Here is a 15,997-nt window from a genome sequence, read left to right as displayed (position 1 = left end):
AAACAAGTGTTCTGGATATATTCCTAGGAGTGCTATTGCCGGGTCATACGGTATGTTGTATTTGAGTTGTTTGAATGTTCTCCATACTGATTTCCATAGAGGCTGTACCAGCCTGCAGCCCCACCAGCAGTGGAGTAGGGTTCCCTTTTCCCCGCAACCTCGCCAACAAGTGTTGTTGGTGCTTTTATTCATGTGGGCCAGTCTTACTGGCGTTAGGTGGTACCTCATTGATGTTTTAATTTGGATTTCCCTTATTGCCAGGGAACTTGAGCATTTTTTCATATGTTTATTTGCCATTTGGGTTTGTTCCTTTGTGAAGTGTTTGCCCATTTCCCGTGCCCATTTCTTGAGTGGCTTGTTTGTTTTGACATTTTGGTTGTTTTGTAGCTCTTTGTATATTCTGGAGATCAGCCCTCTATCACCTAAGTCGTGTGCAAAGATCTTCTCCCATTCTGTGGGTTGCCTTTTTACTTTGTTGATTGTTTCTCTAGCTGTACAGAAGCTTCTTAGTTTGATGAGGTCCCAATTGTTTATTTTGGTCTTGATTTCTACTGCATCTGGAGTCTTTTTTAGGAAGTGAGGGCCTACCCCTAAGTGTTCCAGTGTGTTTCCAACATTTTCTTCCAAAAGTTTGAAGGTTTCTGGATGTAGGTTTAAATCTTTTATCCATTTGGATTTGATCTTAGTATATGGTGAGAGATGTGGGTCTATCTTTTTGTTTCTGCAGGCTATCAACCAGTTGTCCCAACAGCATTTATTGAACAGACCTTCCCATTTGCCTGGGTTGTCGTTTGTCTTTTTGTCAAAGATTATTTGGCTGTATTTCTGTGGGTTCCCATCTGGTGTTTCTATTCTGCTCCATTGATCTTCTTCTCTATTTTTGTGCCAGTACCAGGCTGTTTTGATAACCACTGCCCTATAGTATGTCCAGAGGTCCGGAACTGTGATTCCCCCTGCTAACTTCCTGTTCTTGAGAATGGTTCTAGCTATTCGTGGTTTTTTGTGTTTCCAGATGAACCTTTGAATCATTGTTTCCAGGTCTGTGAAGAATGTTTTGGGCAATTTGATTGGGATTGCGTTGAATGTATATATTGCTTTTGGCAGTATAGACATTTTAATGATATTGATTTTACCTATCCAGGAGCATGGGATGTTACTCCATCTTTCTAGATCTTGTTCAATTTCTTTTTTAAGTAGTTTGTAGTTTTCCTCGAATAGGTCTCCTACATTTTTGGTTAGGTTAATTCCCAGATACTTCATGCTTTCCTTTGTTACTTTGAATGGTATCTTGCTTGTTAGATCTTTTTCCAACTTGGGGCTGTTAGCATACACTATGGCTGTTGATTTTTGTTCATTAATTTTGTACCCTGCCACTCTACCGAACTCTCGTATAAGTTCTAGTAGTCTCTGTGTTGAGCCTTTTGGCTCTTCCATATAAAGAATCATGTCATCTGCATATAGTGAAAGCTTGACTTCTTCATTTCCCATTTGGATTCCTTTGATTTCTTTTTCTTGTCTTATGGCCTCAGCGAGTACCTCTAGAACTATATTGAATAGCAGCGGAGAAAGCGGACATCCCTGTCTTGTTCCAGATCTCAGTGGGAAGGGTTCCAGTTTTTCTCCATTCAGTATGATGCTGGCATTGGGTTTTGCATATATTGCTTTGATTATGTTGTGGATTTTTCCATCTATGCCTACTTTGGTTAGGGTCTTTAGCAGGAAGTTGTGCTGAATTTTGTCGAAAGCTTTTTCTGCATCTATTGATACTATCATGTGATTCTTGTTTTTCAGTTTTTGGATGTGGTGTATCACATTTATGGATTTGCGAATGTTGAACCATCCCTGCATTCCAGGGATGAATCCTACTTGATCTGGATGAATGATCTGTCTGATGTGTTTTTGAATTCTGTTGGCTAGGATTTTGTTGAGAATCTTAGCATCAATGTTCATCAGAGAGATAGGCCTGTAGTTTTCTTTCTCTGTAGGATCTCTGCCCGGTTTTGGGATTAAGGTAATGTTGGCTTCATAGAATGAGTTTGGAAGGGTTGCTTCCTTTTCTATTGTTTTGAAGAGTTTGTAGAGGATTGGAGTTAGTTCTGTTCGGAATGTTTTGTAGAATTCTGTAGTGAAGCCGTCTGGGCCTGGGCTTTTCTTTGTTGGGAGGTCTTTAATCACTGATTCAATCTCTGCTTCAGTTATGGGTTTGTTCAGGTTGATTGTTGCCTCTGGGCTAAGTTTTGGCAGGTTGTGTGAGTCTAAGAACTTTTCCATTTCTTGGTGGTCTTCTGATTTGTTGGAGTACAGTGCTTTGTAGTAATTTCTGATTATGTTCTTAATGGTTGTAATGTCTGTTGTTATGTTGCCTTTTTCATCTTTGATGCTGTTAATTCTTGCTTTCTCTTGTTTTTTCTTTGTCAGACGGGCCAGCGGGGTGTCTATTTTGTTTATCTTTTCAAAAAACCAGCTTTTTGATTCGTTGATTTTGTGTATGGTTTTTTTTATTTCTATCTGGTTGATTTCCTCCCTTGTTTTGATGATTTCTTGTTTCCTGTTGTGTGTGGGGCTCATCTGCTGCTGCTTTTCCAATTCCTGGAGGTGTGTGGTTAGTTCCTGTATTTGGCGACTCTCTTGGGCCTTGACATGAGCTCCAATTGCGATGAGTTTACCCCGTAGCACTGCTTTGGCAGTGTCCCACAAGTTTTGGAATGTTGTGTCAGAGTTTTCATTGGTTTCCATAAATTTTTTAATCTCATCTTTAATTTCTTCCCTGACCCATTGTTCGTTTAATAGCATATTGTTCAGCCTCCAAGAGTTTCTATATTTCCTGGGACATTTTGAATTGCTGATTTCCAGTTTCATTCCGTGGTGGTCTGAGAGGGTACATGGTATGATTCCTATCTTTTTGAAGTTATTTAGATTTGCTTTGTGTCCTATCATGTGGTCGATCCTGGAGAAGGTGCCATGCACTGCTGAAAAAAATGTATAATCTGTGGTCTTAGGATAAAAAATTCTATAAATGTCTACCAAGTCTAGTTGTTCTAATGTTTGTACGAGCTCTGTTGTTTCTTTGTTGAGTTTTTGTTTTGTTGATCTGTCTATAGTTGTTAGTGGGGTGTTAAGATCACCCACTATTATTGTGTGTGTATCTATGTCTCCCCTTAAGTCTGTAAGTAGTTGCTTCACGAAGCTAGGCGCATTGGAATTAGGTGCATATATGTTCACGATTGTAATTACTTCTTGATGGATCAGTCCCTTCACCAATATATAATGTCCTTCTCTGTCCTTTTTGATGTCTGTCAGCTTGAAGTCTAGGTCATCTGAGATTAGAACAGCTACGCCAGCCTTTTTTTCTCGTCCATTGGCATGAAATGTCTTTTTCCATCCTTTCACTTTAAATTTCTTACAGGATTTTCTGGTTAGATGTGTCTCTTGTAGACAACATATAGTTGGGTGCTGTTTGATGATCCATTCCGTTAATCTATGCCTTTTGATTGGTGAGTTTAATCCATTTGTGTTTAGAGATAATATTGAAAGGAATTGGTTTTGGGCTGCCATGAGTGTAAGTATGCAAGTGTGTATTTGCGACTATTAGAGTTCTTGATTGGTTGACTTTTCTTGTATGGATTTTAGTGGGGAGGTCTTCCCATTTGCCATCTTTGATTTTGGTTTGTATTTTTTCTTTCTGGGTTTAGCACCTTCCTGAGGAGATTTTCCAGAGCTGGTTTCGTGTTGATGTATTCTTTGAGTTTCTCTTTACTGTTGAAGTATTTGATTTCATTCTCGAATATAAATGAGAGCTTTGCTGGGTACATTATTCTTGGTTGGCAGTTGTTTTGTTTCAGGATTTGATAGGTTTTACCCCATTCTCTCCTTGCTTGGAGCGTTTCTTCTGATAGGTCGGCTGTGATCCTGATTTCCCTTCCCCTGAAAGTAATCTTATCCTTTTTTCTTACTTGTCTTAGAATGGTTTCCTTGTATTCACTTGAAGGTAGCTTGAGGACCACATGTCTGGGAGACGATTTGTTTGGGTCGTATCTCCTGGGGGTTCTTTGCCCTTCCTGGATTTGTGCTGGATTTATATTTCCAATATTCTGGAAGTTCTCCTGTATTATCTCATTGAGCACCCGTTGCAAGCCTGTCTCCTTTTCCACTCCTTCGGGAAGGCCTATTATTCTAATATTTGATTTTTTGAGGTTGTCTTTCATTTCCTGTATGGACCTATTGGCTTTCTCTAGATTTGTCTCCAACTGTTTGATGAGCTGCTGCCTTTCATTCTGATTGTCTTCCAATTCTGATATTCTGTCCTCTGCTGTGTTCATTCTGTTGGTTAGGCTTTCAATTTTGTGCTCTATATCGAGGATTCCCTTTTTGATTTGATTTATTTCTGCAGTGATATGGTTTTCGAATGCCTTAGACTCTTCCCAGCGCTTTTCACTCTCTCTGACGAATTTCATCATTAGCTTCTTAAAGTCCTTATCTGATAGTTCCTCTATGTCTTCATCTTGCATCTCAGATATTGAGATTAGTTTTTGGTTGTATTGGGAGGGAGTGCTTGATCTTTCCTCTGGGTCATTGCTTTTTCTGATACTTCTCCTCATTGTGTTTTTGCTTCTTGTTGTTTTGAGATTTTAGCGGTGATTCAGCTGAGCCGGCTCTGGTTTGGGGTCTCCGGCTGAGCCCAGCAGGGCTTACTGCCTGAGTCACCAGCTGCTTTCAGGGTCTGTAGATCACAGCCCTGAGCTGGGTCAGGAGGCTTTGTGGGCCAGCCCTAGTGCCAGGCCCCTTCCCCTGTGGCTCCCTCTCAAAGGCAGTGCCCTACAGATTCACTCTGCTGAGCCGCGCCTGGGCTTTGGGTCACAAGGCTAATACAGCGGGGGTCTCCGCCTCAGTGCTGAGCCGAGACTCTCCTTCAGGGCTTGAGGTTAGCACAGCAGGGGCTCCTGCTGCTCGGAGTCTAAAATCCCCAACCCCGGCCTGTGCTGGGCTGGAAATCTCCGCGGCCCCAGTGCCAAACTCGGAAGCGCTGCTCTGCTGAGGGCTGCAACACCGCAGGCACGTCTTTCCGAGTGGGCTCCTGCTGGGAAAACCTGTCAGGCCAGTTCAGCTGAGCCCGCTCTGGTCTGGCCTCTCTAGCTGAGCCCAGCTGGGGACTCTGCCCTGAAGAAGCCACTTCCTCAGCTGCACTCTCTCAAGGGTAGAAGCTGATCTCTGAGAGGCACAGAGCCCTTGAGGTGAGATATGCCCCCACTAGTCTGCTCCTCTGCCCAGGACGTGAGGCCCTGTGGAGCGTTGCCCAGCCTCTGGGGCTCAGGGCGAGTCCAGCAACAGGATCCACTGACTCTCCCACAGCCAGTTCACAGCTCAGAGCCGATACGGGGATCTCTGAGCCCCAGTCCCACAGCGCCGCTCCTGTTCCCTCTGCACTCTCCCTCTGCCGCTGAGCAGCGGGTAGGCAAGCCTCTGGGAAATCTCCCCTGCTTTTCCTCCACTTCTGCAGGGATGATGCACCCAATGATCAGTCCAGTAGCCTCCTCTGGGGGCTCCTGCCTTCCAGGGGACTGGTGCCCCTGTCGGTGTGGGCGCCTATCCTTCCAGCCGCCTCTGTTTTCCCTGGGGCGGTTGAGCCTCCGCCGCCTTCCCCCTGCCTGGGATCGTGACTCACCAGGTTTCTCGCGGCGTGCTGTATTTTCTTTCCTACTTTTTGCGGCTGTTCCTTCACGCTGTGTAGATCTTCTTGCTTTAGTGGACTCCAGTGACCTTCTCGTTCTTCTCCCTACAGTTTCGCACCTCCTGGCCTGTTTCTCTGCTGGATCGGCTCCCCTCCTTCCCTACTCCACCCTACACCAGCTCTCTGCAGTCGGCCATCTTTTTCTCTCTATATCGCATTATCTTATTGCATTGGATACAGGTTGTTAGAGATTGCACTAATATTACAATATACAGGTATTATCTTCCAAGTTGTCATCTCTTCATCTTAGATTAAGGCAAACATGTGGTATTTTTTTTAAATTTTTTTATTATTAATTACATTGCATTATGTGACACAGTTTTATAAGTACTGGGATTCCCCCTACCCATCCTCAAACCCTCCTTCCATGGTGGATTCCTCCACCTTGTTGCATTACCACAGTTCATGTTCACATGAGATTCTTTCATTGCAAGCATATAGCAGGCATAAAGTCCAGCATTTTATTGTCCAGATAAGTTCAACGGCTTGTTGGGGAGACTATCTCTGGTCTGAAAGCAGAGCCAGTAGAGTATCATCGTGATCAAGTAAAAGCCGCAACATAGCATCAGCAATGATTTATAACATTATGGAATTAATTGACATAGTATTGAGTAACCAACATGTTGAAAAAAAAATGCAAATCTTTAACACATCCTGCGACTCCTTCATTGACATTTCAATTTCAGTTTATATACAACTGGGTTCTATACACCTTTAAATCAGCCCTAATTTTTTTTATTGTTTTATGGCACAGTTTAACAGGCACTGGGATTTGCCTTTCCCTTCCCCAAGTTCCCTTCACTCCCCGCTCATTGTTCTCCCCTCCTATCTTACAATTTGTATCTTTTCATGAATTTTCACAAGTCCATCAAAACATGTGGTATTTAACCTTTTGGGATTGGTTCATTTCTCTTAGCATGATGGATTCCAGTCGGGCCCATTTGACCACAAAGAACTGCATTTCGTTTTTTTTTTAAATAGCTGAGTAGTATTCCATAGAGTAGATGAACCATAGCTTTCTTATCCAGTCTTCCGCTGATGGGCATTTTGGCTGCTTCCATGTTTTTGCGATTGTAGATTGTGCTGCTATGAACATAGGCGTGCATGTTGGTTTCTTGTGTAGGAGATGTTTTGGATATATCCCTAGGAGTGCTATTGCTGGATCATATGGTATGTTGATTTTCAGTTGTTTGAGTATTCGCCAAACTGATTCCCATAGAGGCTGTACAAGTCTGCAGTCCCACCAGCAGTGGAGAAGGGTTCCCTTTTCCCCACATCCTTGCCAGCAAGTGTTGGTGGTATTATTTGTGTGTGCCATCCTTACTGGAGTTAGGTGGTACCTCATTGTTGTCTTAATATGGATTTCTCTTATTGCCAGGGAACTTGAGCATTTTTTCATATGCTTGTTTGCCATTTGGGTTTGTTCTTTTGTGAAATGTCTGCCCATTTCCCATGCCTATTTCTTGAGCAGTTTGTTTGTTCTGGTGTTTTGGTTTCTCTGGAGATCTTTGTATATTTTGGAGATCAGCCCTCTATCTCCTATGTAGTGTGCAAAGATCTTCTTCCATCCTGTAGGTTGTTTTTTTACTTTGTTGATTGTTTCTCTAGCTGTACAGAAGCTTCTTAGTTTGATGAGGTCCCAATTGTTTATTTTGGTCTTGATTTCTACTGCTTTTGGAGTCTTTTTTAGGAAGTCAGGACCTACCCCTAAGTGTTGCAGTGTGTTTCCAACATTTTCTTCCAAAAGTTTGAAGGTTTCTGGATGTAGGTTTAGGTCTTTTATCCATTTAGATTTGATCTTGGTGTATGGTGAGAGATGTGGGTCTATCATTTTGTTTCTGCAGGCTATCAACCAGTTGTCCCAACAGCATTTATTGAACAGACATTATTTTTTATAGGCATTAACTTCTAATGCTAGGCAATCTAAATTATGCTGGCTCTGCTAGTGATGAAAGTAAAACCATCTCTGGGCAAATTAGCTGTTAGGAGGCTGTTTTTGCTTTTGTAAAGTGCAGACTAGGACAATACCTATATCTGTGTTGTGGAATTAGTTAAATCAATTATTATAGACATGTACTTAAAATAATAAGCTATCCTTTGAGGTGTAGGGTGTGTGTGTGTTTCTCTGAAGTTCTAGTTGAGAATCTACTCTAGCATGTAGAACTCAGAGCCTAAATGGTCAATTGTTTTTTCCAGTTTAACCTGTTCTGTGTTTATACTCCACCCTTCCCTCATTAGATGTTGGTTCCTGTCTGAGCTGGTGGACTTATTTGATGTACAAGATACATAGAATAAAGGAGGAGAGGTATCTTGTAAAGTTCTGAGGGACACAGGGGCAGGCAGTCCTGTGATGGAACTAGGAGGACCTTGATCCTCTGAGGCCAAGTCTGGTCATTTTCCTAAAGGGACAGAGGAGCAGTCTGACCCAGGCATGCTCAGATCCCACCATATTTATTTCATCTCTCAAGACTTGGGGATTCTGTTGTCTCTGTGTTTTTCAGAGAGGAAGAGAGTTAGGAGAAAAGAGTCAGCTGTGTCAAGTATTGGTTGGAGATTAATAAAGAGGTCATTCTCTCCATGTCACTTTATCTCAGTTCTTGTCTAGTGTCATTGTGCATTTGTTCTTTTCCCTGTTAAAGGGTAAGCTGTGGGAATACTAGTAGATTCTTGCTGCTTTATGGTTTAACACAGCATGTACACAGTGCGACCAACATACAAGGGCACGGAAATGAGGTGTCCTCCTTTGATGTGAAGAGAGAATTTTTAGGGACCTGTCACTTTGTTCACTATTGTAGGAATGAGGCCTGAGGCCTCTGGTTACCCCAAATCGATAAGATCAATATTGACCTAAGATTAACAGGAACATTAGCTCAGATAAGTAATTTATTTAATTTTCTTTATTTCTCTTTCTTTCCTTTCCTTTGCTTTCCTGTCTTTTATTTCTCTCTCTGATTTACTTTATTTTTATTGGAAAGGCAGATATACAGACAGAAGGAGATACAGAGAGAAAATCTTCTGTCTGTTGTTTTATTCCCCATGTGACTGCAATGGCTGAAGCTGAGCTGATCTGGAGCCAGGATCCAGGAGCCTCTTCTGGGTTTCCCTCATGGGTGCAGGGTCCCAAGGTTTTGGGCCATCTTCTGCTGTGCTCCCAGGCTACAAGTAGGGAGCTGGAAGGGAACTGGAGCAGCCAGGATATGAACTGGCACCCATATGGGATCCCAATGTGTTCAAGGCAGGGACTTCAGCTATTAAGCTATCACATCAGATATATATATGTCTATATCTATCTATCTATCTATCTATCTATCTATCTATCTATCTATCTATCTATCTATATCTTTTCTCCTTATTATATATATATATATCTTTTCTCCTTATTACACATATTATATATATATATATAATTCTAGAGGTTGTCTCTTGTGAAATCTGATTGAATTGTACAAACCATTCCAGGGAAGTTCTGCTTTCTCAGACTGTGAGCAGTTCACTCTGACATGCCAGTCACTTTCCCAAAGAGGGATCACTTAGGCTAATGTAGGAAAAGATGGGGGTTTCAGGATGAACATGTTCCTTGCATTACTGTGTCCCTAGATAACAAACTTACTTTGAAATCAGAGCCTAGTGCTTTCCTGAATGTTATTGAACATTTAACTTAGACCCATTGCTAAAGACTCTGAAATAAAGCTGAGTCATTTACAGTTGATAAGGACAGGATATTTCTCATGCTTGTCTGATTATTTGTCCTAAAGTTTATTTCTTGTTTATTTCACTGCTACCTCTAATCAGTACAATGTTTGGATCTTTTTTATCATTGTATGTTATGGATAACAGATAAGCGCTTTGGATTGGGTGTTTTTTTCCCACACAGTGTTTTCTCATGTTTGGTATACTTCTCAGTTTGCAGATCTTCATGTTAGGAGGTATTATCATCTATGGAATTAAGTGGCACCAAGAATTTGTTCTCTACTATTTTCCCATGCTGAGAAGATCATTTGCTTTGTTTAGGTGTTAGATTCACTTTAGTTCCTGGTCTAGATTCCAGCTAGTCTGATCCTGAGGTTAAAGGGGGAAGTGGGTGACCACATAAGGCCTGGTTATGAAATCATCTTAGCCAGCTGTTATTTTTTGGATGGAAATGAAAGCATATCCATTTCACAGGTGCTTTTGCAACCAAATAGCTTAAACTGGCATTAGATTATGTGAGATAATTCATAGCTATCAGATGCCACTAGAATCCTTTCTTGTTAGAATATATCATATGTTCTTCTTTGGGAACAGAGGGAAAGGGTACCCAACAGTACCTTACATTTTTAAAATTTCTAATATTGTTTACATAGTTAAGATTGGATGCATGTGCATATGGACCTGCGATTAGGGTGGAGAGTGTCAGGTTCTGAGAAAGGTGGGTGAGAAAAATGATTTTTTTTTTCCTCCTGTGTCTTCATCAAGGAGATGGGGCCACTCCTTGCTGTCAGTGTCTACATCAGTACCTGGGTATGGGGGTCAGTCATTTGATGACGTCTTAGGGACCCTGGTGTGGGAGTATCCCGAAGGTGTTTATTGAGCAGTTTTGATAATTCTGAGAAGTTGTTGATTTTGTTGTTCCAGGGTTGAGAAAATCTTTCCAAAGTCTATTGGTTGGCAAAGCCTACCTTACTGCATCCACAGACTCAGGAACATGCTGCAAAGTTTGGTCAGAATTGTGCAACCTGTTCTGCTTTCCATCCTCTGATGGGGCAGTTGATGTCCCCTACTGGCCTAGATGAGATGGCCATCATGTCCCTCATACGCCTCTGAGCATGCCGTCTGCATATCCTGATCCTATCTACATTCCTCTCACTTTCTTTGTTAACGAACTAGCTGCTTTCTGTTCTGTGGTCCTTAGCACTTAAAAGAAATGAACTGTGGATTCCTCTGAGGGATGCCTAGTGGGTCAGACTCCAATGGGACTTGAACTACAGGTGCCAGAGGAAAAGCTTGGACAACAAGTTCACACCCACTGACCTGGTGGTGTTCATCCTGGTGCATGCAAGAGGAGGACTTTAGTGGCTAGGCTACTGTGCTGGGCCCCCACCTGGCCTTTTGAGCTGCTCTTGTGTTTTTTTTTTTCCTTTTTTTCTTGTGTTTTTCTATAACATCCATCCATTGTTATTACACAAGTAATCTTTTCATAGAGCAGGGGTGATAGTGAGTGTAATCTGATTTGTCTACTGCAGCGTCGTCTGTGTACACAGGATGTAACTTGAATTGACATAGCTCAGGGCATATCATCCACTCTTTAGGAGTTCTTATTGCAGCAGGATCATCCTTAATGTACAGTGATGGGAACTGAGACCCTGACAGCTCCTCTTGCTGGTGCAATAATCCAGGAAGATGTAGTATTCCCTACTGGGTCACAGCTAAAGGGCATAAAGGGCATACCTGACTCAATCAACCTGTTGAGACTCACTGTGCTAGAAACTGGGAGCACAACAGAGACTAAGGCCATGCCCTTGAGATGCTTGGGATGTGGAAGCCAAATACGATGCTGGAGAGCAGGGAGGATAGTGACCCAAGTGTTTGTGTGTGTGTGTGTGTATGACTAACGATATACCTGGAGGAGAGAGTGCTTTTCTGTGTTAATGGAGTTTGGTGAAGAAAGACTCTACCAGGATGGGTTCTATGTATTTTGGGATTTGAAGGAGTTGGAGCCTTCTATAGTCACATGGGCATTCTAGTCAGATGAAACTTTCTGAGTAAGATTTCTAGGTGTAGGTTGTTTTGATTTCAAATCATTTGGGTTGAGGACAGCTATGGAGAGAAAGGTAGACTGGGGAGATTTGCTGTCAGAGTTTCACCTGTTTCTGATGTGACTAATAAATCAATAATGTCGAGGTTTTTTGTTTTGTTTTTTTTAGAATTGATTTGATTTGATTTGAGTTTTTTTAGAACTTGACCAGGATCACTGAGGGATGTCTATGATTCTTTGCCCACTGCCAAGTTGGAGAGAGCCCCAGATTGCAGGCGGGGCATGAGTAACTCTTCTATTGGCTGTAGGTCCAGTCACACCCCCTGCTCCATACATAAATATTCCAGTTGCCTTGAATGGATCACAGCTTACAGGGCAGGGCAGCTGTGCACGCGCAGTCCAGCAAAAAGCATCACATACAGCTGCAGGGAACACTCAGAGGAGGAGCTGCAGCAGTGAGTGGCAATGGATCTGATGCCAGACTTTTCCTTAGAAACCTGGGTTCTCGTGGCTGCCAGCCTGGTGCTCCTGTATCTGTGAGTAGCTGTCCATCTGATCTCTCCTGTAGCCTTGCATCTGGAATGGTAATAAGCCTGTCTTTCATTCATCTGTTCTGATGATCAGAGGGGAAGTTGCCCACATTCTGGGTAATACCAACAGAAGGGTATTTACTGATTTTAATGAGAGAATTGACCTATCTCACCCCATCCAGTTCCCAGTCTCTGCTTGTAGGCAGGTCTAGTGACATCTGTTTCTAAGGAGGGTCTTCTGATTGACTCTCAGATTGTGTAAGACTAATGAGCGTGAATTCAGCAGAGACAGATTGTAAACATGTGGTTGCTAAGTGCAGTGGGATCCTCACCCAGGGGCCAAACTCGGGTGATTCTGAGGGCAGGAGAGTGTTGGCTTGCCTGGGTATGTTGTAGCTTCACCTTCTAAGTTCTGCCATAGGAAGTGAAACAATAGTCTTCCCTCTCAGAGTAGGAGTCACAGAGCTACTGAGGGCTCCTGGCTCTCAGTGCAGGTCACTCTAAGGGCAGACAAATTGGCATCTCATCTGCTCATAGCCTGGGGATGGTGACACCATGTTGGTGTTCTGTCTGATAGTGAGGCTGACACTGAAAGGTATTCTCATAGTCAGGCAAACAACAATGCAGTCTGTGGGCCCTGTGGTGCAGTCCCAGTCAGTGGCTGTGGAATGGGCTCTGCCTTCACCATGTTGACAGGCCATAAATGCAACAGAAATGATTGGCCCTTCTGTGAACCTCCTCTAGTTCCCCAAGGCAGAATTACTGAACCCCAACAGTGAAAACCTGGAAGAAGCCAAAGGTTCACCCAGACCACCTTCTACCTTGCTGTGGTCTAGTGTGAACTTATTTTTTGAAAATGATTTGTCTTTATTTGAAAGGCAGAGCTACAAAAAGAAGGAGAGGCGGAAAGAATGTTTCCACCAATTGGTTCACTCCAACTGTTCACAGTGGCTGGAGCTGAGTTGCTCATAAGCCAGGATCATGGAGTTTCTTTTGGGTCTCCCACAAGGGTGCAAGGACTTGAGCATCCTCCACTTCTTTCACAAGCCAAATAGGAAGGTAGATCTGAAGTGGAGTAGCTGAGATCCTACTATGCTGTCCCCTGACTTATGTATTAAAGATCTTCCTTCAGGGACTATGTTGTGACGCAGTAACTGCTCAGTTGATTTGGAAGGTCACATGACAGGTTGCAAGTTCAGAATGAAAAGAACCCCCATTTTTATTTATATGGAGAATTACAAATAGAGTGAATTTCAGAATGAGCTATTGCATATGCTGGTTGACTCCCCGTATGGCCTCAACAATTGCTTGGAAGCCAGTGAGGAGTCAAGAGCTTTTCCAGGTGTGCCATGTATGTGGCAGGGGCCCCAGCACATTGACCACTTTCTTCTTTCCCAAAATATCAGGGAGCTGGATTGGAAGAAAAGTTGGAACTTGAACTAATGCCTTAATGGGATGTTGGCACGGCTATGGTGCAGTGCCAGACCTACAGGGAAAAATTTAATTCGCTAGCTGTGGTGGTAGTAGCAAAGGAAGGAATGGGGTGGGAATAATGAAAGCCACCCCCTCCCAAATTTGGCCTCTGGTGTCAGACTTTCCATGCCCTCATGTAATAGGCATGGAAAATCTGTAGTAGGTGCCTGTGGTGATCAAACACAAGTGAGTTCATATAGTCTTTCAGTTTTATTTGATCAAATATATGATAACTACTGGATTGAAAGATAGTATTGGTAACCTATCGTATCTTAGAGGCTAATATTGAAAGAGGATATTGGGCCATAGTACGATTCATATTGAACATGCTATGAATCTATTGGCTGTTGCATAATGTATGTACCTGTTAACTGTCAGGAAGTGTGAACTTCGGAAGGCTCTCTCTTGTTGTTGGCAGCAGTTGCATAGCATACTGAACCATTTATAGAGAGCATACTCGTCAGCCATACTTGCTCAATATCCTACCTTGGGGCCATCCTGGTGAATTTTATGCCTTCAACCCCCTATTTCTCTTTTTAAATAAATTTGTTGTATTTTTAAAAAGATTTATTCATTTTATTACAGCCAGATATACACAGAGGAGGAGAGAAAGAGAGGAAGATCTTCCGTCTGATGATTCACTCCCCAAGTGACCCGCAACGGATCGGTGCGCGCCGATCCGAAGCCAGGAACCTGGAACCTCTTCCAGGTCTCCCACGCGGGTGCAGTGTCCCAAGGCTTTGGGTCGTCCTCAACTGCTTTCCCAGGCCACAAGCAGGGAGCTGGATGGGAAGTGGAGCTACCGGGATTAGAACCGGCGCCCATATGGGATCCCGGGGCTTTAAGGCGAGAACTTTAGCCGCTAGGCCATGCTGCTGGAACCAATTTGTTGTATTTTTGATGATGGTTACACAGTAGGGATGGATCTAAGCTCGTGTGGACCACTTATTAGGGTGGGAAGGGCTAAGAAATGGGGGAAGTGAATGAAACAATTGCTTCCAACTTTTAAAAAGATGTATTTTTATTTGTTTTCATTGGAAAGTTAGATTACAGAGAGGAGGAAAGACAGAGAGGAAGATCTGTCTGATGATTCACTCCCTAAGTGACCACAATGGCTGGATCTGAGCTGATCCGAAGACAGGAGCCAGGAGTTTCTTCTGGATCTTCCATGTGGGTGCAGGATCCCAATGCTTTGGGCCATCTTTCACTGCTTTTCCAGGCCACAGGCAGGAAACTGGCTGGGAAGCAGGGCTCTTGGTACACTAACTGGAGGCACCTATGTGGGATTCTGGCACATGCAAGGCAAGGACTTCAACTGCTAGGCTACGGTGCCGGGCCCTCTCCTTTTTCTTCCTGTATCTGGAGGAAGGTAGGGGAGTCGGAGAAAGGGCTGTTCACAGCAGCCAAACTGCATCAGCAGCCAGGGATGAGGGATGGCCACTTGATGTCATCCTACGTTCTCCGATGTGGGGCATGTTCTGAGGGTATTGCTTAAGTAGTTTTGATAGTTCTGAGATGCTCTTGATTCCATTGCTCCAACATTGAGGTATTCCTTAAGGTCCATTGACTGACATAGTCAACCCTAGAGGCTCTACTTGCCCAGATACTTGCTGTCAAAGTTTGGCTGGTAGAGTTGTCTAATTTATTCTGATCTTCATGTTCTGCCATGGTACCAGACATCCTCTACTGGCCTCAATGATCTGTCGTGTCCCCCATGAGCATCAGGGCATGCTGTCCACTGCACAAGCTTCAAGGAGGCCCAGTTCTTTTTCTTTTTATTACACATTTTAAAAACACTTATTGATATAAAGAGAGCATATTTTATGTATTTCGTAAATATAAGTCAAAGAAGATAACTATACTGATTTCATTCCCTTTGGGCAAATTCCCAGGAATGAGGTGAAATGGCTCAATCATATCGCAGATCAACTTTCCTATTTTTGAGGACTCTTCATACTGTTTTCTATAAAGATTGTACTAGTTTACATTTCTGCCATTAGCATATCAAAGTTCCCTTATCTCAACATCCTTACCAGTAATATTTTTAAAAAAATTTTTTTATTGTATTGTTGTTGACAATCTTTACATAGTTAATTGCGGTTAAAAAAAAAGATTCAGGGGGTATAGGGAAGTGGGTAATAGTATTTTGTCAATATTGTTTCCATCATGTATCTGAGGTAAAGGGGGATGTTGAGGGAGAAGCCCCACCCGGTTTCCTGCCCACCCCAAGTCCTGGTTGTGGGGCATGCTCTGAGATATTTGCTCAAGTGGTTTTAATAGTTCTCCAGTTATGAATGGCTTCCTGTTTCGCTCGATGAGGTCGTCCACTGATTGAGATGGTCCACCATAAAGTCTCTGTTTGCCCCATATTTCGCTGCCAACATATAGCTGAGATGAATGATTGACCTGTTTTGTCTTCTGTCTTTTCTTGGTTAGAGTTCTGAGTCCAGCAGTTCGATTGGGGAGAGTTCCAAAGAAACCTTGAGGTATTCCCAGACCAGATTCTTGTATGTTCTAGCAAGGACAGGGCCT

The 15,997-nt window shown here is 42.9% G+C and overlaps 2 protein-coding genes across 2 annotated transcripts in view; both read left to right on the top strand.

Moving 5' to 3' along the window:
* The window catches only part of LOC101531236 (cytochrome P450 3A6), a 330,285-nt gene that overhangs the window by 92,188 nt on the left and 222,100 nt on the right, over positions 1–15,997 (top strand). The gene's annotated exons all lie outside the window — the stretch shown is intronic.
* The window catches only part of LOC131483217 (cytochrome P450 3A6-like), an 84,315-nt gene continuing 80,245 nt past the window's right edge, over positions 11,928–15,997 (top strand). Inside the window, exon 1 of the mRNA XM_058680729.1 lies at positions 11,928–11,998. Within this exon, the coding sequence (XP_058536712.1) occupies positions 11,928–11,998 (71 nt within the window). The remainder of the gene's footprint in view (positions 11,999–15,997) is intronic.

This window comes from Ochotona princeps, chromosome 24 (genome assembly GCF_030435755.1).
Source record: "Ochotona princeps isolate mOchPri1 chromosome 24, mOchPri1.hap1, whole genome shotgun sequence".
NCBI classification, from domain to species: Eukaryota; Metazoa; Chordata; class Mammalia; order Lagomorpha; family Ochotonidae; genus Ochotona; species Ochotona princeps.
The sequence above is the reverse complement of the archived record's forward strand: the minus strand, read 5'-3'. Positions and strand labels throughout refer to the sequence as shown.